Raw genomic sequence first — 21,809 nt, forward strand, 5'->3', positions numbered from 1 at the left:
CCGAAAGCTCGTGATTCCAAATGGACCTGTTGGACTTTAACCTGGTGTTGTCAGACTTCTTACCGTGCCCACCCCAGTCTAACACCTGCATCTCCACATCATGCCTTCTCAGATGGTAATTCCTCCCATGAGGATTCAGGTGGCTTTGATGCCCTCAGCAGCCTTTAATCCACCATTGTGTCTGAGGGAGAGAGAAGAATGATGTGACCAATATATGTTCCCACCCACTTCCTCCTGCCTGCCTTTCCATGCTCCTGACCTTCACGTGGTCATCAAGGGCTACATAGGCACCACTTCCAGGACTGGTGGGAAGGGTTAGTGCACTCCGACCATCACTTCTCTCACTCTCTGTGGGTCCCACACCCACCTCGCTCTTTGTGGCCTGATGGCAACATTCAATCCCCATTGTTTCTGGTGTCTGTGTTATTTCAGCAATGAAGAACATCTCTCCCCTGTGTCCTCGTGCTTTTTGCATTGTGAGCTTGCTTTTCCTGCAATGACAGGAGCGCAGTGTTATGCAGCTCCTTGTCCAGCTATGTTCGTTAGACTACACTCCTTCATCATAGTGGAAGACCTTGCAAAAGTAGTCATTAATGGTTGACAGTGAGTGTTTCAGACTGACAATGGTCCTCTGGTGTGAGTCTACTCTGTGTCTCACTATGGTCCTTGGTGAATCCCTGTGCATGGGTCATTCGCCTCACCTCACTTTGCAAGGCTGCCATATAAGACATGCAGGGTGCCATCTTACCATTCTGCATGCACTCACCTTGCTAGACCTCACTAGATCATTGAAGTGCTTCCAGCTCTGTGCCCACGTTTGATTTAAGACCATAAGATATAGGAGCAGAATTAGGCCATTTGGCCCATGGAGTCTGCTTCGTCATTCAATCATGGCTGATATGATTCTCATCCCCATTCTCCTGCCTTCTCCCTGTAACCCTTGATCCCCTTATTGATCAAGAACCTACCTACCTCTGTCTTAAAGACACTCAATGACCTGGCCTCCACTGCCTTCTGTGGCAATGAGTTTCACAGATTCACCACCCTCTGGCTGAAGAAATTCCTTCTCATCTTAGTTTTAAAGGAGCGTCCCTTCACTCTGAGGTTGTGCCCTCGAGTTCTAGTCTCTCCCACTAGTGGAAACATCCTCTCCATCCACTCTAACTAGGCCTCTCAGTATTCTTTAAGTTTCAATTAGATTTGATTTGATTTGATTTATTATTGTCACATGTATTGGGATACAATGAAAAGCATTGTTTCTTGCGCACTATACAAACAAAGCATACCATTCATAGAGTAACAGAGGCAGTGACAGCTGCGGCCATTTCCCATCAAAGGATTGAGGAAAGGCCCAACAATACTCAGTCTTCTACATAGGGGAGAAGGAAAGGAGAACATGCGGAATATAGTGTCACAGTCATAGCGGGGGTGTAGAGAAAGACCAGCTTAATATATGGTAGGTCCATTCAAAAGTCTGTTGGCAGAAGGGAAGACACTGTCCTTGAGTCGGTTGGTACATGATCTCAGACTTTTGTATCTTTTTCCCGACGGAAGAGGGTGGAAGAGCGTATGTCCGGGGTGCGTGGGGTCCTTAATTATGCTGGCTGCTTTTCCGAAGCAGCGGGAAGTTTAGACAGAGCCAATGGATGAGAGGCTGGTTTGCGTGATGGACTGGGTTTGTGCATCCACCCCATGGCTGCTGAGTTCCTCGGCCACCTTCTCGGCCCTCTTCAAGAGGCTTGCCAGTCTCCTCTTCCCATTTACTGGAAACAGTGCCTCTCTCTTTCGCTCACTGACCACTCCTGGAAGGCATCAGTGAAATGTGGAGCAACCCTCCCTCTCCCTGCAACCCTTCCTCCCCCGCAAGTTCCCTTCTGATGCAGCCCTCCCTCTGTCCTCTCTGGGTGCAGCCTGCATGAAGACTGAAGGCTGATCTTTAGAAATGATGGCATTAGACTTCCTGCTGGCACAAGCTCCCCCCATGCCACCCCCACATGCCACCCGTTATTAGCTGGGTCCCCCACCAGCTGAATACTAATTGGCTGCACAGTGGAAGATTGCCACTTGCCACCACCTGCCCATTTAACTCATGACCAGCACATTACCCTGGCATCAGGACTATTATTTGACAAAACCCAACCCATTATATCCAAATCTTCACCAAAGCTTGACACAACATGTTTAAGATCCTGGATCAAAGTCCTGGAATGCCTTACCTAACAGCATTATGAGAACACCTTCAGTACCTGGATTGCGACAGTTCAAGAAGAAGGCATCCCAATACCTACTCAACAAAGATGGGCAATAAATGTTGCTTTTCCAGTGATGCCACATCCTGAACATCCTTTCTTATTGAATGTAAGGAAAATGTCATTTGTTTTCTTTCATGTGTTTTGGGACCTCTTTTCGCTCACCTTTTCATAGATGTGACCCAAGTCATACAAAATATGGTATGATTTGGGTTGCCCTGTAAGTCACTCGTAAGTGGATCATAGTCACCTGTACCTAAAGGCAAACAAATGAACAAAGAACAAAGAACAAAGAACAGTACAGCACAGGAAACAGGCCCTTCAGCCCTCCAAACCTGTGCCGAATCTCAACACAACATTGAGATTAGGTTGGCAATAGTGCTGGATGGCATATACGATGGCACATTTGTCTCCAGTGGCATTGAGATGCAAATAAAGACATGATTTTGCTGGCAATGGCTCTGGAGGCAACTGTACCAATATAATTATTATCTAACCTCGGACTGAGAGCTCAACCGGTGCATAATCTATCAGCTGCTGGTGAGCACACAACCTTTCCCGGTTCATTGAGAAAACCACAGCAGGTGGAATTTCAGATGGCTGGGTAGGTGAGCAATCCTCCACCTGTATGATCTGCTTGTTGCTTTTGGCCTGTGGAATCTCCCCTCCAAGATAAATGGGCCGGATTCCACCGCATTGGCAATCTGGATCTCCTTCTTGGAGTGATTCTGTAATGTAAACACAGCAGTAGACTCTGTAATCACGGAGCTTTCTCCAGAACTGGATGAGTCCTTTCAAAATTAAAAGCACCTTATCAGCTGCCAGGGAAGACATCTCCTGAAGTTATGAATGTAGTGCATTAAATCATGCGCTGGGAGTCTTTTTGGAAATGCCAATATTTACCTACAGGCATTTCTGTCGATTTGATTATTGTTTGCTTTGAAACCCAATGGAAATAGGGAGCCTTTTGACGTGTGAAAATACAGAGGGTTATTGACAAAAATCAGCACCACATTTGTGCTATGATCTGTTTCAAATGTATTCAATAATCCTCAAATTGTTATAATTGTTTATTTTTGGCTACTGTCTGTGGTTTCCAAATGGCTCACATTTGCTGCCCCATGCTCTACTGTATTGATACTAATTTCAATTCCTTACAACTCATCCAACACTGGTACCTCTGGCAACATGTGTGTGTGGTGTGTGTGGGAGTATGTGTGATGTGTGGTGCATGTGATGTGTGTAATGTGCAGTGCATGTAATGTGTGGTTCATGTGTGTGCCATGTGTGGTGCGCGTGATATGTGGTTTATGTGTGGTGCGTGTGATATGTGGTTCGTGTGTGATGTGTGTGTACTAGTATGTGTGGTGTGTGTGATGTGTGGTTCATGTGTGTCTGCGTGTGTGGTGTGTGTATGTGTGTCTCATGTGCATAATAGCTGTAGATCCTGCTTCACAGCTCCATTTTGTGTTTGGATACTCTGGTGTGCTTTAATTCTTTCAGCATTATGTCCAAAACAACATTTGAACATCTTCTGCCTGAACAAACCTATGAGTAATTTGTCCATGCTTTCTTTGTCATCTTTAAGGTGGCAGTGGCAGATTTAGATCATTTAGTGCCACTAAAAGTAGGAATATTGGACGGGTGCAGACAAGTTCCTCAGGCCTGTCCAAGTGAAGGCGACTACTGCCCACAGTTCATATTCTTCATTCCTTGTAAAAACTTAGCAATGTTGTGGTGTTGACTGAGAAGACCTTTTATGGTTGTGCTGCCCACTTAACTTGTCTCCCATATGTGAATTAACTTTATTTTTTTGATGGAATCTTTGGTTCCTGCACTGTCTTCGTGCAGCTGAAATCCCATCCTGTTATTAATATAATTAATGATGGGAGGCACCATTAAGTTACATGTGAACAAAGAGCAAGAGCCATTCAGCCCCTCAAGGCTGCTCTGCCATTAATAAGATCATGACTGTTCCAATTGTAACTTCCAATCTATATCCTTCCTAGCCCCAATAACCTTTCACCCTCTTACTTACCAAGACCTACCCACCTCCGCCTTAAAATTAGAATTAAGAATCACTTAAGTATAAGCAATGGGAATGTAGCTGATACTTAGAATGAATGACTGTGTTCTCACCTAGAGGTGAGATTGAAACTCATTCACGCACTAGTATAAAGCTCAAATCTGGCCTCTTAATTATCATGTGACAAGTTAGCAGTTCCAGTAAAAGCTACTGTACGGTCCTTGCTGCTTGGAGGAGTGACCAGGCAAGGGATATGTTAGCATTACTCGTTCAAAGAATAGCCTGAGTAATCAGGGAAAATGGTGAAAAATTACAATAAAGAAAAACTCAACTAATGCCATCAGTGATATTTTGCAACTGTGGACCGGAATTCGCTGGTCTCACAAGCCCCGCTACCACTGTCAGCGAGAATGGAGAATTTGGTGCTCTCCCGTTCACAGCAGCAGGACTGGATAATCCCAGCCACGGGCGAGGTCGGAGAATTTCGGCTGTGACCATTTGCTGTCTGTAACTGACTCTACAAACAATCCCCCACAATGGAAGGAAAACTGTCATGTTGTTAATTGAGAATCATTCAAGCAAACGTTGTCACTCCCTTAATTGCCAGTCAGCAGACCAAGGTCGAAGAGCGGAAGTGTGCAATTGGGGAATATTCTGGAATTTGAACTCCTCTGGGGGCAGGAGAGTTTACGGCAGAGCTTTGAAGAAATAGATTATTTGCGTGGGGTAGAATGGGATGTACAGAGGAGGCACTGGGGTAGTGGTATTGTCACCGGACTTGTAACCCGGAAACTCAGGGTAATGCTCTGCGGAGCCAGGTTCTCACCAAGTCAGATATCGTAATTTGAATTCATTTGAATGATGACCATGAAACCATTGTCGATTGTTATAAAAATCCATCTGGTTCACTAATGTCCTTTAGGGAAGGAAGTCTGCTGCACTGACCTCAATGTGACTCCAGATCCGCAGCAATGTGGCTGACTCTTTAAAAGAATGTGAAATGGCCTAGCAAGCCACTTAGTGGAAGAAGGACAATTAGGAATGGGGAATAAATGCTGGCCCAGCCAGTAACTCCCAAATCCCATGAATGAATGAATGAAAGGAAGCTGTACATGCTGTGGAAGGAGCCAGGTGACTGATCGTAGTGCATATTTTTTCTTGAGGCTGAATATTTGATCAGAATCCCAATTTCCAATCAATTTAATTTTAACTTTGCGGTGCAGTGGATAACGTCTCTTCCTCCAAGCCAGAAACTCTGGCTTCAAGTCACACTTCAGGATGGCCATGGAAGGTGTGTTTGTAACACAGCCAAAGAGGTTGCTTATCAGCTGTAAATTCCTTGAGTACAGCTATGGCAGGTGGTAAGAGCAAGATTGTTTCCTGGTCAGCCATGCTTGATACAGATTGCCGCTCATCAAGCTATAACTTCTGGTGATGGGCTAGTGACCTTTTTTTTTATTCATTCGTGGGACATGTGTGCTGTTGGCTGGCCAACATTCATTGCCCATCCCTAGTTGCCCTTGGAGGGCAGTTGAGAATCAGCCACGTTGCTGTGGCTCTGGAGTCACATGTACCCCAGACCACCTAAGGACGGCAGATTTCCTTCCCTAAAGGACATTAGTGAACCAGATGGGTTTTTAGGGGACAATCGACAATGATTTCATGGTCATCAGTAGATTCTTAATTCCAGATTTTTAAAAAAAAATTGTATTCAAATTCCACCATCTGCCATGGCGGGATTCAAACCCGGGTCCCCAGAAAAATAGCTAAGTTTCTGGATTAATATTCAAGCAATAATACCAATTGGCCATCGTCTTCCCGTTCCAGAAAAAAACCGCTTTGGAAACAGATGTAAGCACGAGCTTTGTCAACCTTATACACCACTAGGCACAGGACGGGAACTGAAGAAAAGCGAGTCAAACACTTTACGCTCAGTCACTGTGAACTTAATGCCCTCACTGATGATACACGAGTCACTAAAACATGTCCTCTTCACTTACAGCCTAAAATAGTTCTGGAAAATCATAGAAGACTTTAACTGAAAGAAGTCAGGGCTTTCAGGAAAGAAGAATAAATGTTACATTTTAGCCCTGGAGGATAACAACTAAATGGAATTTATATCAGTACATGAAATAATAAATGCCTTACAGAGAAAGACCCTGAGCACTCTTTCAAAGGAAGACATAACAATAGAACTAGGAAGCACAGCTAAATATAGGAAATGTCAAATTTACACAAGGAGTTACCAACACTTGCAACAGATTTTCAGCAAAAGCAACAGAGGTTAAAAAATCCCTAGTCATCGGGGCCAATTGTAAAAGGGAGATTTTTGTTTCCTTAAGGGGAAGCATTTTACATCTGGAACAATAGTTTAAGTTGATCCAAAATTATTTATCCTGCGGCAATATTTACTACTGAGTGTCCTTAACAATGACTTTTATTCAAAAAACTTACACTTCCGTTATATCTTTGTCAAAATGCACAACAGTGCATTGCAGTCATTATCTGTAAAACTACATTTACGTGATCATTTTTGGTCAGTACTGTATGATGCAGGCTGGTGGAAAGGGCAAAGATGGGAAGCAAAGTTTAATTGTGTTTCTCTGACTCATGTATGTTGGGCTGGCTTGATGGACCAACAATCTGTTTCCTGCACAACTATTGTCTAGGTTCCTATGCTGCCATATGTTCCTGAGAAGTAGCTATTCTGTTTGTTTCCAGTTTACATGTAAAGCAACTTTGCTCTAGTAAGAGTGATTAATTGTCTGAAAAAACTGAAACTTCAAAGCTTGGGCCAAATCCACTTAATCTAAAGCAATATGAAGCAAATTTTCAAGGTGTAGATGTATACTGTTACCAATAAAACCCATCCCTAGAATCTTCCGATGGGCTGCAATGTAGATGCAGTCTGTTGCATTATAGTTTCAGCTTTTCAAAGTACATCAAAAGAAGGCTGGCACTGGTTAAAAATAGTCAAGCATTTTGATTCTACAGAGCAGTTTATGAATACAAATTACATGAATGAACAAACTAGTCTGAGGTAAAGTCATCAGTCACTTCAATACTAAATTTTCCACTCTGGATGATAGATGACAACACACATAGTTATTATAAACATGTGTATTAAAAGGCACGCTTGGACTAACCAGATACCTCTTGTACTTCCTAAATTGCGCTTTTAGCTTTCCTCTTTTAACAGTCTTCTCAGCCCTTAAACTATTATCAGTAGTGTGAGAACAAATCCTCTAGAATAGGGGTGGAGATTAATGGTGGCACTAACCCATTTGGCCATTTGGACCTACTCCACAATGCAATAAGATTATGGTTGGTTTTCTACCTCAATTCCATCTTCTCATACTATCTCATATCCTTCAGTTCCCTTAGTATACAAAGATCTATTGACCACTGCCTTGAGTCTGCTCAATGACTGAACATCCTTGGTTCTTTGAGGTAGAGAATTCCAAAGATTCACAAACCTCTGAGTGAAGGAATTCCTTCCCATCCCATACCTAAATGACTGACCCTTTATCCTGAAACTGTGTTCCAGATATCTGCACCAGGAAACATTTTCTCAGCACCTAGCCTATTAAACACCTTAAGTATTTTATATGCTTCAATGAGATTCTCTTTTATTGTTAGATAAAAGCAAAATACTGCGGATGCTGGAATCTGAAACAAAAACAAGAAATGCTGGAAAATCTCAGCAGGTCTGACAGCATCTGTGGAGAGAGAATAGAGCCAATGTTTCGAGTCTGGATGATTCTCTCTCCACAATTGCTGTTGGACCTGCAGAGATTTTCTAGCATTTTCTGTTTTTCTCTCTCTTATTCTTCTAAATTCTGAGGAATATAGGCTTCGTCAATTCAATGCCTCGTCAAAGGATAATCTTCTCATCGCAAGAATCAGTTTAGCAAACGTTTGTTGCACTTCCTCCACGGCAAGTATGTCCTTCCTTGGGTAAAGAGACCAAAACTGCAAACAGTCCTCCAGGGACAACCACCAATCCTCTGTTTGTTCTGGCAGGTTGTGCTAACAGCACAGAGTAAATGAAGTTGACATCTATGAGAGAGTTGGATAGTCAAGAGTAGACAATTCTGTATTCCCAAGTTGTTGAAATAAAAGCGTAAGCTGTTGGATGATCAGTTTTGTAAAAGGTTGCATCAATGTTTTGGATGTACACCAGCCATTAGAATTGGAAATTGAAAGTAAACAAGCTGTTTAATATAGCAGAGCAAAATGCAGGCAATGGTAGGGTTAGGGGGTGTTAGTGAAGATCAACAGGTAAAAGACCAATCAGGTATGTAAGTTACAATTACAAAGTGACAGCTAATGGAGTTAACAGCCCAAGAGTAGCTTCATTAGAAAGTTGAGAAGAGGTGATCATTGTGAATAGTATACAAGATTTGATGTTCAATCTTCCTATTTGTGTCCTTGCATATGCCAAGTAGCCTGCTCTGACTGATGACTGATGGATGAATTTGATTAAGTATAACTGTACTTTCTCTTTCTTTTTGTTTCAATAGCTGAAGTGCAGAGTGAAATTGAAAGAATCTTCGAATTGGCCAGGACTTTGCAATTGGTTGTTTTAGATGCAGACACCATCAATCATCCTGCCCAGCTCATCAAGACCTCCCTAGCACCCATCATTGTTCATGTCAAAGTTTCTTCTCCAAAGGTAAAATATGTTGTCCATACATAAGTGTAGCAAGAGTGAATTTTAAATACAGAAATTTATTTTGCCCCCTTCAGGTGCAACAGCACACTGTTTTCAAAAAACAGAGATTAGGTTAACTCAGTTGGTAGCACCATTTGCTCTTAGTCTAGTAATTTCTTGATTCGGGCCCCATGCTAACATTTGATATATCATGTAATTTCACACATCAATTTGAAATTGAGGATTGTAGGATTGTCAGAGGTATCAGTCTTGGACACGATATTAAACTCAAGTCCTGTCTGTTTGACCAATGGTTCATGTAGGTGGTAAAGATTTCATGGTGATACTTGAAGAACATCAGGGAGTTTAGGCAAACAGCTGGTCACATTGCTCACTGCTGCTTGTTACAGAATGGTCACTACATTTGCCTACAGAACCACAGTTCATTGTACAAGAAGTTTCATGGGACATTTCTGAAGGTCATAATAAAGTGCCAAGCAATTGGAAGTTCATAAGATCATAAGAAATAGGAGCAGGAGTAGGCCATTTGGCGCATCAAAGCTATTCTGTCATTCAGTACGTTCATAGCTGAGCTGATTATGGCATTAACTCCACTTTCCTATCCGTCCTCTATAACTGTAGGCTCACTTGTTGGTCAAAGATCTATCCAACTCAGTCTTGAATATATTCAATGACCCAGCCTCTACTGCTCCCTGTGGGAGAGAATTCCAAAGACTAACTCCTCTTAGAGTAGAAATTACACTTCACCTCTCTCTTAAATGGGAGACCCCTTATTATTAAACAGTGCCTCTATTTCCTGGTTCCTCCATGAGAGGAAACATCCTCTTGGCATCTACCCTCCCTCAGAATCATTGGCCGGAATATTCTCCGGTCCTGCTGCAGTGAATAGAGATTGGGCTGAGCACCAAATTCTCAATCCTCTGGCTTGCAGTGGCAGTGGGACGTGAACGGCTGGAAAATTCTGGCCATAATGTTTCATTCAGATCATTTTTCAGTCTTCTAAGTTCCAGTGAGTATAGATTCAACCTTTCCTCACAAGGCAACCCCCTTCAACCCAGGAATAGGCCTAATAAACCTTCATTGAACTGCTTCCAATGCAACTATATCCCTCCTTAAGTAAGAGACCAAAACTACACAGTACTCCATGTGCTGTCTCACCAACACTCTGTACAGGACTTCCCTATTTTTATATTCCATCGCCCTTGCAATAAAGGCCAATATTCCATTTACCTTTCTAGTTACTTGCTGTACCTTTATGCTAATGTTTTGTGATTTGTGCACAAGGAAACCCAGACTTAAGTTTTCAGCTTAAGGTTTATTTATTAGTGTTACAAGTAAGCTTACATTAACACTGCAATGAAGTTACTGTGAAAATACCCTAGTTGCCACAATCTGGCGCTTGTTCAGGTACACTGAGGGAGAATTTAGCATGGCCAATGCACCTAACCAGCACATCTTTAGGACTGTGGGAGGAAACCGGAGCACCCAGACACGGGGAGAATGTGCAGACTCCACACAGCCAGTGACCCAAGCCGGGAATTGAACCCGGGTCCCTGGCGCTGTAAGGCAGCAGTGCTAACCACTGTGCCACTGTGCTGCCCTATCCTTCTGTGCTGCAGCATTCTACAGTCTCTCTCAATTTAAATAATGTTCTGCTTTTCTATTCTTTCTACCGAAGTGGGCAACCTCACATTTTTTCACATTATACGCCATCTGCCAATTTTTTTTGTCCATTTGCTTGACCTTTATCCCTTTGCAGACTCTTTGGCTGAAATTTCCTGGCCGTTGGGATCTTCTGTTCCTGCCTATGGCTGTGTTCCCCAGCAATGGAAGAACCAAACAATGGGAAAACCCGTTGACAGCAGCAAGACTGGAAGATCCCCCGCACCCCCCCCCTCCGCCTCCCTGCAATGATGGGCCACTTCTGCTGCCGCAAAATACACTGTGGGGGGGGGAACAGAAAATCGCACCCTTTGTGTCCTCACAACTTGCTTTCCTATCTATCTTTGCATCATCAGCAAATTTGGCAACATTACAATTAGTCCCTTAATCCAATTCATTAATATGGATTGTAAATAGTTGAGGCCCCAGCAGTGATTCCTCGGGCATTCCACAAGTTACAGTTTGCCAACTTGAAAATTATCCATTTAATGCAACCTTCTTCTTCCTGTTAGCCAGCCAATCCGCTAGCCATGCTAATATATCACTCGAACACCATGAACCCATCTTGTGTAGGCACGTTATTGAGTGTTCTTTGCAAATCCAAATACACTACATCTACTGGTTCCCCAGTCTCACCCTGTAAGTGGCATATACTCACTTTAGCTACTCTCTTCCTTTATAGATACTTGTAGAAACGTTTACTGTCTGTTTTTATATTTCTTGCTAGTTTTCTCTTGTACTCCAATTTCTCCATTTTAATTGTTATTCTCGTCACCCTTTTACTGGTTTCTAAACATTTTCCAATCTTCTGGCCTGCCACTTAATCTTTGTGTAGATGTACATCTTTTCTTTCAATTTGATGCCAGTTCCTGCTAGAAGTTCCTTCTGACTGATATGACTGATCTAAAAACGTTTCCTCACTTGAAGGTTAATCTTTAAAATAATCTATTGAGCAAGACAATAGAGGCAAATACAGCAGCAAGTGTCCACATAGTGGGATCGGAGGTGAGCGAGATTTCCGCTCAGAGGTGAGACGGCTGGCCCCACACGCAGTCATGCAGCAGCCAGCCAATTAGCTCTGCACAATCAGGGTTGTGTGGGGGGGGGGGGGGGGCAAATATCCAAACACCCAGGCCTTATCCCCGTAACCCCACGTATTCACCCTACTAATCTCCCTGCCACTAAGGGGCAATTTAACATGGCCAATCCACCTAACCTCCACATCTTTGGATTGTGGGAAGAAACCAGAACACCTGAAGGAAACCCACAAAGACACTGGGAGAATATGCAAGCTCCACACAGACAGACATTCGAGGCCGGAATTGAACCCGGGTCCCTGGTGCCCTGAGGCAGCAGTGCTAACCTCTGTGCCACTGGGCTGCCCAAGTATAATACAAGTGAATGGCTTGCTAGACCCTGTTCAGAGGGCAATTAAGGGTCAACTACAATATATATTGTGATGTGAGAGTCAATGTACCGGGGTGATGGATTGAATAACATTCCCTTATCCCTGATTTTCTTTTGTTCTGATGTGTATCAATAGAACAAGAAACAATGCTGATAACTGTGTTATCAACTCCAAACTGTGGATCTGGCAGTTTGTGTGCAGTTATATGGTGTGACCCAGCTATCAATCCATGCATCTCTTTACAGCCTAGACAATCAGCACTGCAACCTCTCATCATGATAGTATCTCATCATGTCAAATCATGACCATATATCACTATTTGCTCCCAACAAAAGACATAGGCCAGAACTCTACCACCTCGCTTGCCATGGATTCAGCGCAGGCGAGGGTCCGACAACGGAAATCTCCTTTGACCTCAGGCGGAAATTTCCGGTCTTGCTCAAGTGAGGCCGTAAAATCCTGCCCATTGTTATTTCCAGCAAGGGAACAATCTGTAATCAAGGGTTCTGTCTCAGACCCCCAAGCATTGTGGTCCTCTAGAAACCTGGTGCCCACTGTTCGAGGTGGCACCAATGGCTTCAACAAGGGAGGCCACAAGTAATTCAGTAGAGAATGTTTGTTTGGAGATGCAACAGACAGTAGAGGACATTGGAATTGTGGTTAATGCTATCCTTGGACTTCAGAAAGCTATTGACAGATCACATTGGCGATGAATGGCAGAAATAAAGAGTCAAAGATGAGGGGTTAGAATGTGATGTTAAATCAATACTTGTTTTAAAAATAGGGAACAGAGAATATAAGCAGGATGCCCCAGAGATCAGTTTCAAGATCATTCTAAATTTAAATATGAACTTGTGGCATGGACACTGGTAGTGTTAGCAAAATCTCCCAGTTCACTGTTGGTCATGTAACAGGAGGCAGTTCAGAAAATGCAAGTCAAGTGAAGTTATGCACCAAAATCCTATCGTTTTTAACTGGGAAATCCTGGGTATACACTCCAATCTGCAAAATTCCCCTGACACTAAGAGGCAATTTAACATGGCCAATCAGCCCAACCTGCACACCTTTGGAATGTGGGAGGAAACCTCTCATTTTTCTCAATTCCAGTGAATACACGCCCAGTCTACTCAATCTGTCCTTGCACGATGATCCTGCCATCTCAGGAATCTGTTTAGTGAACCTTTGCTGCACATATATAAGGAGATCAAAATTGTGGCCAAAGTTGGTGTTGGGGAAGGATGCAGGAGGGCAAGGGTTGTGGCGGGGCGATGGAAGGACGTGTGGGTGGCAGTACTTCAAGTTCAAAATCCTCCACTCTGACAGGCAGAATGATGCTACTGGCTTGGAGGTGGGTGGATGGCTGTGCAAGTTTTATTTAAAATATGGACACTCGGACCCTCGACTACCGTGAGCTCAAGGCAAGATTGGTGACTTTTTGCCCACCCCCCATCGCACAATTGGCCAGGCCCCCTCCTGACAGCACAGAGCTGGTTGGCTTGCTACTATGTGACTAGGAGAGCTGGTTGGCTGGCTACTATGTGGCCAGCCGTCCCATCTCTGAGCGGAAATCTCGCGAACCTCCGATCCCACCATGTGGACACTCAGTGCTGCAAGAAGATTCAGTCCAGTACATTGAGCAGGCTTCTGGGCCAGGGAAAGGTGCAGAATGAAGAGGCAAAAGAAGCAAATTTTGGCCCTGATTTTACCGGCATGGCCGCCCGAGGCTCGTAAGATCGCGCCCGAGGGCAATGAGGAATGCCGTTATGCGATTTTGGGGCGAGCGTGCCGGTAAAATCGGGGCCTTTGTGTTTACGTGAGACCACGACATTGCGAACGAACCTGAGATTTATCACATGTTCGATGCTAATGTTAGTGTTTTTAGGATCTCAACATTGTAAGTAATTATTACTTTGATTGAAAAATGTGTTTTTTTTTTCACCAGGTGCTGCAGAGGTTGATAAAGTCCAGGGGAAAGTCACAGAGTAAAAACCTCAATGTCCAGTTGGTGGCAGCTGATAAACTGGCACAATGCCCTCCAGTATGTAATCATTCAGCAAGTTGTTTTGATTGATAAGTGTACATTAACAAGATAAGAGAAGCTGTAACAGTGCACAGAGTAACAGCTTGCTGCCTGTGCAGGCCACTTCCAGTAGATATACATTTGTTATAAGTGGTATTTTGGTAATTTGGTGAAAGCAGGTTAAACAAATACTTATCACCCGAAGTGGATTTGGCCTTCAGATCAAACAGGTGCCAGACTCAGCGTCTGACTTGAATTCAAAAGAAAACTACATTTTTCTCATTCTTGAATGGGGCGGTAAGGTGGCACAGTGGTTAGCACTGCTGCCAGGGACCCGGGTTCAATTCCGGCCTCGGGTGACTATCTATGTGGAGTCTGACATTCTCCCCGTGTCTGCATGGGTTTCCTCCAGATGCTCCGTGTTTTCTCCCACACTCCAAAGAGGTGTGGGTTAGGTTGATTGGTCAGGCAAAATTGCCCCTTATTGTCAGGGGCATTAGCACGGTAAATACATGGGGTTATGGGGATAGGGTCTGGGTGGGATTGGTGTTGGCGCGGGCTTGATGGGCTGAATGGCCTCCTTCTGTGCTGCAGGGATTCTATGAATTGTTGCCCATTATTCTGAATTTCTGAACTCGTTGCAAATCATGACAGCAACTCTTATTTATACTGCACCTTTCATGGAATAAAATATCACAGACAATTCACAGGTATGTAAAATTTCATACCAAGTGACATAAGGTGGTATGAGTGTCGATGACTGATAGCTTGGTCAAAGAGGTTAAGGAGCATCTTAAAGGAGGAGGAAAAGGTTTGGGGAGAGAATTCCAGAGCTTAGGGCCTTCGTGTCTAAAAGCCTGCCTGTCACTGATGGAACCATTAAAATCGGGAATGCCAAGATGCCAGAATTAGATGAGTATATATATATATATACACCTTAGAGTGCTGTGGGGCTAGAGGAGATGACAGAGATAGGGAGGGACGAGACTCTGGAGGGATTTTAAATTGAGATGTTGCTTAACTGACAATCAATGTAGGTCAGTGACCACAGGACTGTTAGGTGAATGGGACTTGGTGTGAGATATGATATGGGCAATAGAGTTTTGGATGAGTTCAAGTTTAGGGAGGGTAGAACATGGGATGGCAGTGCCTACCTTATATTTATGGCCCCTAGTTTCACGTCGCCCCAATAGTGAAAGGGCCTTTGCTACATTGAACCTAACAAACCCCATTGCCAGAATTCTACCACCCCAAGCGAGGCCATAAAATCCCACCCCATCCTTCAAAGATGTCTATTAGGTGACCTCTCTGTCTTCTTGGGTGGGATTTTTCAGCCCCGCCACAGTGGGTTCCTCTGCGACAGACGTGGCGAGCCAGCCAAAAGTCTGTTGACTTCAATGGGCCTGGAATATCCTGTTAATGAGCAGGACCGGAAAATACCTGTTCAGGGGAAAAGAGACCCAGCCTGTTCAGTCTTTGCTGGTGGTTATGATGGGTGGGATTTTCCTCGCTCCTGCACGCATATTTCACGGAGGCAGTGTGCCATTGGCCGATGGCGGGATCTTCTGTTCCTGTAAAATGGAATTTCCCGTTATATGCACCCAGAAGTTTCCACCGGTGGGAACAGCTGGAAAATTCCGGCCAATATCTCAGCAGTGATACCCACCTTTAAATTCTCTTGCATCTATTTCCAATACCTTGACATCATTTATATAATATTGAGATTAGAATTGGGCACAGTACTCAAAAGACGGAATTCTCCCATGCCGTCCAGGGTGGGTTTGGTGGCATAATTGAGTGGGAGCCGGAAATTCAGAAAACTGCTGGCATAAAGTCACGTAGCAACTCTCCCAATGGCGGGTTAATGGAGGGTCCGTCTTCCCACTGGCTGGTGGCATGAAAACAATTTGCATCTTATGAATAATCATTAAAACAGCTGCCCGCTGGCATCCCGTCAAACCTTCCAATCTTCTGTCACACCAGTGCATGGTCTAAAATCCGAATGGTGTGCACAAGGTGGCCCCCAGTTCACAGGAAACTTAGGGCTGAGTGTAACATTGTCACAGTGATGAATTGCACCTGATGTGTGCTGGTCACCTCTGCTGGGGCAGACCCGTTCCTGCCCTCTATCTCCGGGGTGATGAGTTGGGGGGGGATTCATCGTGGAAGGAGGGCTGTACGAGGAGGTGGCTGAAGAAGATGAACAATAGAAGACAGAGGAAAGACCGAAGGGAGGGAAGCTGGAACCCAACAAGGCTGCATGAAAAGCTCACAACAAGGGGATCAAAGAGATACCATATTATTTACTGGAAGTGGAAGTACAAAGATTCTAGATGTGATGGGTAGAGGTCCAAATGGTGCAATGGCACCTCAGAAGTGATGGACTCTGAGGGAGAGTGGTTGAACATACGAAAATAAGAATTAGGAATAGTAGGCATCTTAGCTCCTTGAGCCTGCTCCACCATTCAATACGATCGTGGCTGATCTCATCTCGGCCTCAACTCCACCTTCCTGCCAACTCCCCATAATCCTATGGTCACTATGGTCCTTAACCATGAGATCACAGGCTACCCTTTCCAATGTGCATCCTGAAATCACCCATGATTACCTCTGTATCTTTCTTGCAAGTCCCCAGTATTTCCTGGTTTATACTGTGCCCCACTGCAGAACTACTGCTTGGGGACCTATAGATTACTCCTACCAAGTGCTTCTTTCCTTTGCTATTTCTTATTTCTATCCAAACTGATTCCACATCAGTTGCCAGTCCGCCAAGTGACTCAGAGGAGAATGCACCTGTGTATAATTAATGAGGTTCCAAGCACAGAATCTGGTATGGGATCCTGCCATTCTGGCTAGCAGGAAAGGTGCCACCAAAACCGCCCATCACCGCACTTTTAGGGCCCTATTTTACCATTTTGATTCAAAGTGCTGGGCGGACTTGAAACTGGGAGTGTTTCAGATCCGACTTTTAGACCTGTTCTGAGGCGCCCCCATACGCACTCTGCCCGAAAAAATACCAGTGAGTCCGAATCACGCTGCACAAGCCTTTGGGGGGGTGCTTAACGCGCCCAAAACCCTGCAGTTCCGATCGACGCCTCCAACTGCGCATGCACAAAAAAAATGATAGAATGCTGTTCCCCTGCCACATTCCTGTGGATAATGCCTCCCCCTGGCCCTCACAGACATTGCCCCACCCCATCCGCCACCCATACCGATCACGGGGCCCTGCCCCCCTGCTTCCTTCCACTGATCTCAGACAGAGTGGCAGCGGACCCCCCTTCCCCTCCACTGATCTCAGACAGAGTGGCAGCAGACCCCTTTTCACCCCCACTGATCTCAGTCAGAGTGGCAGCGGACACCCCTTCCCCTCCACTGATCTCAGGCAGAGTCGACGCGGAACCACCTTCCCCTCCACTCCCCTCTCCAATCTCAACCAGAGAGCCATCGGACGCTAGGCACTTACCTCCTCACTAACTGGAGCACCCGAATCAGACTTATATGGAGCATGTCTGTTTCGCGCCAATTCTGGATGGGTGAACGCAGTGGTAAAGGGGGATGTGCCAGTAAAGTTGGGCGTGCAGCCCATTAAGTCAATTTAAATGATCGGGCGTGGTCCCGATCGCGGCTATTTTCGGGCCTTGGTAAAGGGGGAACCGGTGCGGAGGCAGGCGCGGATTGAGCTACTTGCCTCACACCCAACTTTACCAAGTTTTCGCACCCGAAAGCGGGTGCAACACGATGGCAAAATCGAGCCCTTAGTCTCAAGATGGAAGAATTTGGCCTTAAGTGTGGTTTTACCAAGATTCCTAAAACGTTTTGCATAATCTCTACACCTTTCGATTCCATTCCTCTGAAAATAAACCCCTCAGTTTTTCCATTTCTTAATGGCCTTGTCAACCTTCATCGCTGATTTTACTAATCTGTGTTCCTAGATCCCTTTGTCCATCAGCCCATTTAGACATCTGAACTTTACAAAACCCTTCACACTTATTCATTTAGCATCTCACAATCTTTGGCAAAAATCTATATATTAGATGACCAGACTCCAAATGGAAGTAATAATTTTGCTCTGGAGACTAAAAGCCACATTTCAAAGCGTAACCATCACATCCAATTCACTACATAAGAACTTGCGTATGGTGCCACTTTCTGTACCCCGATACCATCATGGAGTCTTGCTACTCGGAAGGAGGCCATTTGGCACATTGTACTTGTGTGACAATTCACCTTATCCCCTGATTCACCTTGGACAATTCCACAAAAGGCCTGCTATGTAAAATAATAATACATTATCTAATCTTTCTAATTGGATTACGTCTAGGAAGGTTTCATATTGTAATGCAGTTTGGTTAGAAAAATGACAAAATAAATGGCTATTCATTTAATTTTTGTGTCTAAGTAAATTGCTGATTTGTTTTCTCTCTGTGTGACAGGAAATGTTTGATGTTATCCTGGATGAAAACCAGTTGGAGGATGCATGTGAGCATTTGGCAGAATACCTTGAAACATACTGGCGTGCGACACACACCCCCAGCAGCGCACCACTGAATCCATTGCTGGGCCGAAACCTAGGTAGTACTGCACTGTCAACATATCCTACAGCTATCTCTGGGTTGCAGGTATGAACACAAACAATGTGGTTACCTGTGGAAGTAAATGGGACGAAGTAAGCCATGACCGATATTTCAACACAAATATTTGAACACCTCAGCCTCTTGTACCAAGGTGTGCACATGTTAAATTATTTACCCTAGCTATGACGTCCCTCATCCTATGGGTGCGCCTCTTTTAAGAGCTTTGTATCGTGCTTGCACCTGTAAGGGTCACATTTCTTTCCTGTGCTCTTCAGATCTTGGCACTACAGAGCCATCACTGTCATAGACTTACAGCACAAAAAGAGGCCCTTCGGCCCATCATGTCTGCGCTGGCCATCAAACACCTATCTATTTTAACCCCACTTACTGGCACTTGTTCCATAGCCTTGTACACTATGGTGTTTCCTGTGTTCATCTCAATGCTTCTTAAATGTTGTGAGGGTTCCCGCCTCTACTGCCCTTTCAGGCAGAGAGTTCCAGATTCCCATCACCTTTGGGTGAAAAGATTTTTCCTCAAATCTCCTCTAAATCTTCTGTCCTTTACCTTAAATCTATGCCCCCTGGTTATTGACCCCTTTACTAAGGAAAAAAGTCCCATCTTATCTGCCCTATCGATGTCCCTTATAATTTTGTACACCTCTATCAGGTCCCCCCTCAGCCTTCTCTGATTTAAGGAGAACAGACCCAGCCTAACTGGCCTCTCTTCATAGCTGAAACACTCCAGCCCAGGCAACACCCTGGTGAATCTCCTCTGCACCGTTTTTAGTGCAATTGCATCATGCATGAGCTGCATTTCAGTTTATCCAAACAAGCTGAACACACATTAAATAAATAAATGGTATTTCGTTGCAGGATAATTTACTCTTAACACTTGTAAGAAGAGAAGCATTGATCTTTTGGTGAGAGCTAGATCCATATTGCTGTCAAATTAATAATTTATGGATTTGGTCAATATCTGTATCCCAAATAGAATTTAACTGCTGTTAATGGCATAGGTTTGTGCCAATTGCACTGTTAATGCTTGAACATTGGTTGATGACTTTGAAACTTTAGAGGTTTTTCCATTACTTGGCATGGGACTGGCTACAGAATCAGAATGACTTTATGATGGGAATTACAGGATGTTCCAAGAATCATAGAATCATAAAATCCCGACAGTGCAGAAGGAGGCCATTCGGCCCATCGAGCCTGCACCGACAACAAGAAACTGGTAGGAGCTTGGTGCCCTCTCCCCAAGTTGTCTGTGCTAACACAGAACTTTCCTTGACATCTTTTTCAAGTGATCCTTGCCTGAACCCAATTTTCTTCCAGTACCCTAATCTCAAATATTAAGGGTATTTTTAATGAGGCACATTCAGTAGGAGGAAAACAACAGAAGGTGAAATCTTAAATGGCTTATCAGCAGGCATTTATATTTATATAGCACCTTTGATGTAATGAATCATCTCAAGGCGCTTTAAAGGAGCGTTATAAAACAAAGCAGGACATCAACCGAAAAAGAAGACATTGGGTTGGATTCTCGGTCTCGTCTGTGGCGGGCCCCGGTGTGAGCAAGAACCTAAAATTTGGCATTCCAGCCAAAATTCCATTAACTTTCAGCGACACCGGAAATTCCCAGCCGCGAATGAAGATGGAAGATTTGGCCATTAGATCAGATGACCAAAAGTTTGATCAAAGAGGTGGTTTTTAAGAAGTGTCATAAAGGAGGAAAAGGACAGAAAACAGTGAGTCGTGGCAAACAGTTATTTATAAAACTGGTCGATGGATAGACAATGGTGTTGCCCAAAGTTTAGTGATAGAGGCCGGAACTTTCCAGCTGTTCACACCAGATTGTTCTTCCGGTCTTGCCATCGTCAGACCCCCCACTATAGGATTCACTGGGGTGAGGGGTGAATAGAACAGGAAACCATGTTGACAATTGCGGGACCAGAAGATTCCATGGCTGGCCAATGGCAGGCTGTCTCTGCTGCTGCAAACTTACCAATGACCTCTGCTATTTTTCATATGTATAAATATTTGAATGTTGGCATGCAGAGCAAATTTCAACATTTACTAAATGTGGAGATGTGGCAAACAGGACAAAGATGGGCAGGCAAGTGGTAGATGGAATTTAATACAGAGAAGTGTGAGATAATGGGCGGAATTCTCCAGCCTCCCCGCGATGGGTTTCCCCACGGAGGAGGCGGTGCCCCATTGACTGCTGGCAGGATCTTCCGGTCCTGTCGGAGTTGATGGTGATTTGCATTCTTTGCCTGTGTTGCCGTTGGGGAACCCATGCCAGATGTTGACTTTGGCAGGATTGAAAGATCTTGCTGGCAGCAAGGGCTGGAAAATTCCGCCCAATGCGTTTTGGCACAAGGGATAGGCAGAGAAATTAAAGGGTGAAATGTAATGAATGTAATGGATGGGGTGAATTTGGAGGTGGGGTTTGTATTTAATCAATTGGAAGGTATCAGGTTGTAATTTTTAAAAATTCATTCGTGGGACATGGGCGTCGCTGGCTGGCCAGCATTTATTGCCCATCCCTAGTTTGCCTGAGGGCAGCTGAGAGTCAATCACATTGCTGCAGCTCTGGAGTCACATGTAGACGGCAGATTTCCTTCCCTAAAGGACATTAATTAACCAGATTGGTTTTGCCAACAATCGACAATGATTTCATGGTCATCAGTAGATTCTTAATTCCAGATTTTTAAAATTGAATTCAAATTCCACCATCTGCCGTGACGGGATTCGAACCCGGGTCCCCAGAACGTTAGCTGAGTTTCTGGATTAATAGCCTCGCGATAATACCACTAGGCCATCACCTCTCCCTGCTGTCTTCCTGCCTCTGTCCCAATTAAGTCCGGGAAGGCTCGAGGGTGGCAATTAATGTCCTCTTAAGAACCACAAGAGTGTGCATGAATAGATGGACTTGGGAGTGGCAAGATGTGTCGAGAGAGTAGTAAGAAAGCATGTGGGACCTTGGGCTTCATAACTAGAGGTATTGAGATAAAAGCAGAGAAGTTATGCTGAACTTTTATAAACCTCTGGTTAGGTCGTAACTAACATACTACATCCAATTCTCATCACCACACTTCAGGAAGGATGTGAGGGTGCTTGAAAGGGTGCAGCGGAGATTTACCAGAATGATTCTAGGGATAAGGTTTAATACGCCGGCAAGGGCCACATTAAGCA

General features: G+C 44.4%; 1 protein-coding gene across 1 annotated transcript in view; it reads left to right on the plus strand.

The window, feature by feature from the left end:
- The window catches only part of cacnb4a (calcium channel, voltage-dependent, beta 4a subunit), a 271,319-nt gene that overhangs the window by 234,655 nt on the left and 14,855 nt on the right, over nt 1-21,809 (plus strand). Inside the window, exons 11-13 of the mRNA XM_078229151.1 lie at nt 8,799-8,950; nt 13,963-14,058; nt 18,474-18,659. Of these exons, the coding sequence (XP_078085277.1) occupies nt 8,799-8,950; nt 13,963-14,058; nt 18,474-18,659 (434 nt within the window). The remainder of the gene's footprint in view (nt 1-8,798; nt 8,951-13,962; nt 14,059-18,473; nt 18,660-21,809) is intronic.

This window comes from Mustelus asterias, chromosome 14 (assembly GCF_964213995.1).
Source record: "Mustelus asterias chromosome 14, sMusAst1.hap1.1, whole genome shotgun sequence".
NCBI classification, from domain to species: Eukaryota; Metazoa; Chordata; class Chondrichthyes; order Carcharhiniformes; family Triakidae; genus Mustelus; species Mustelus asterias.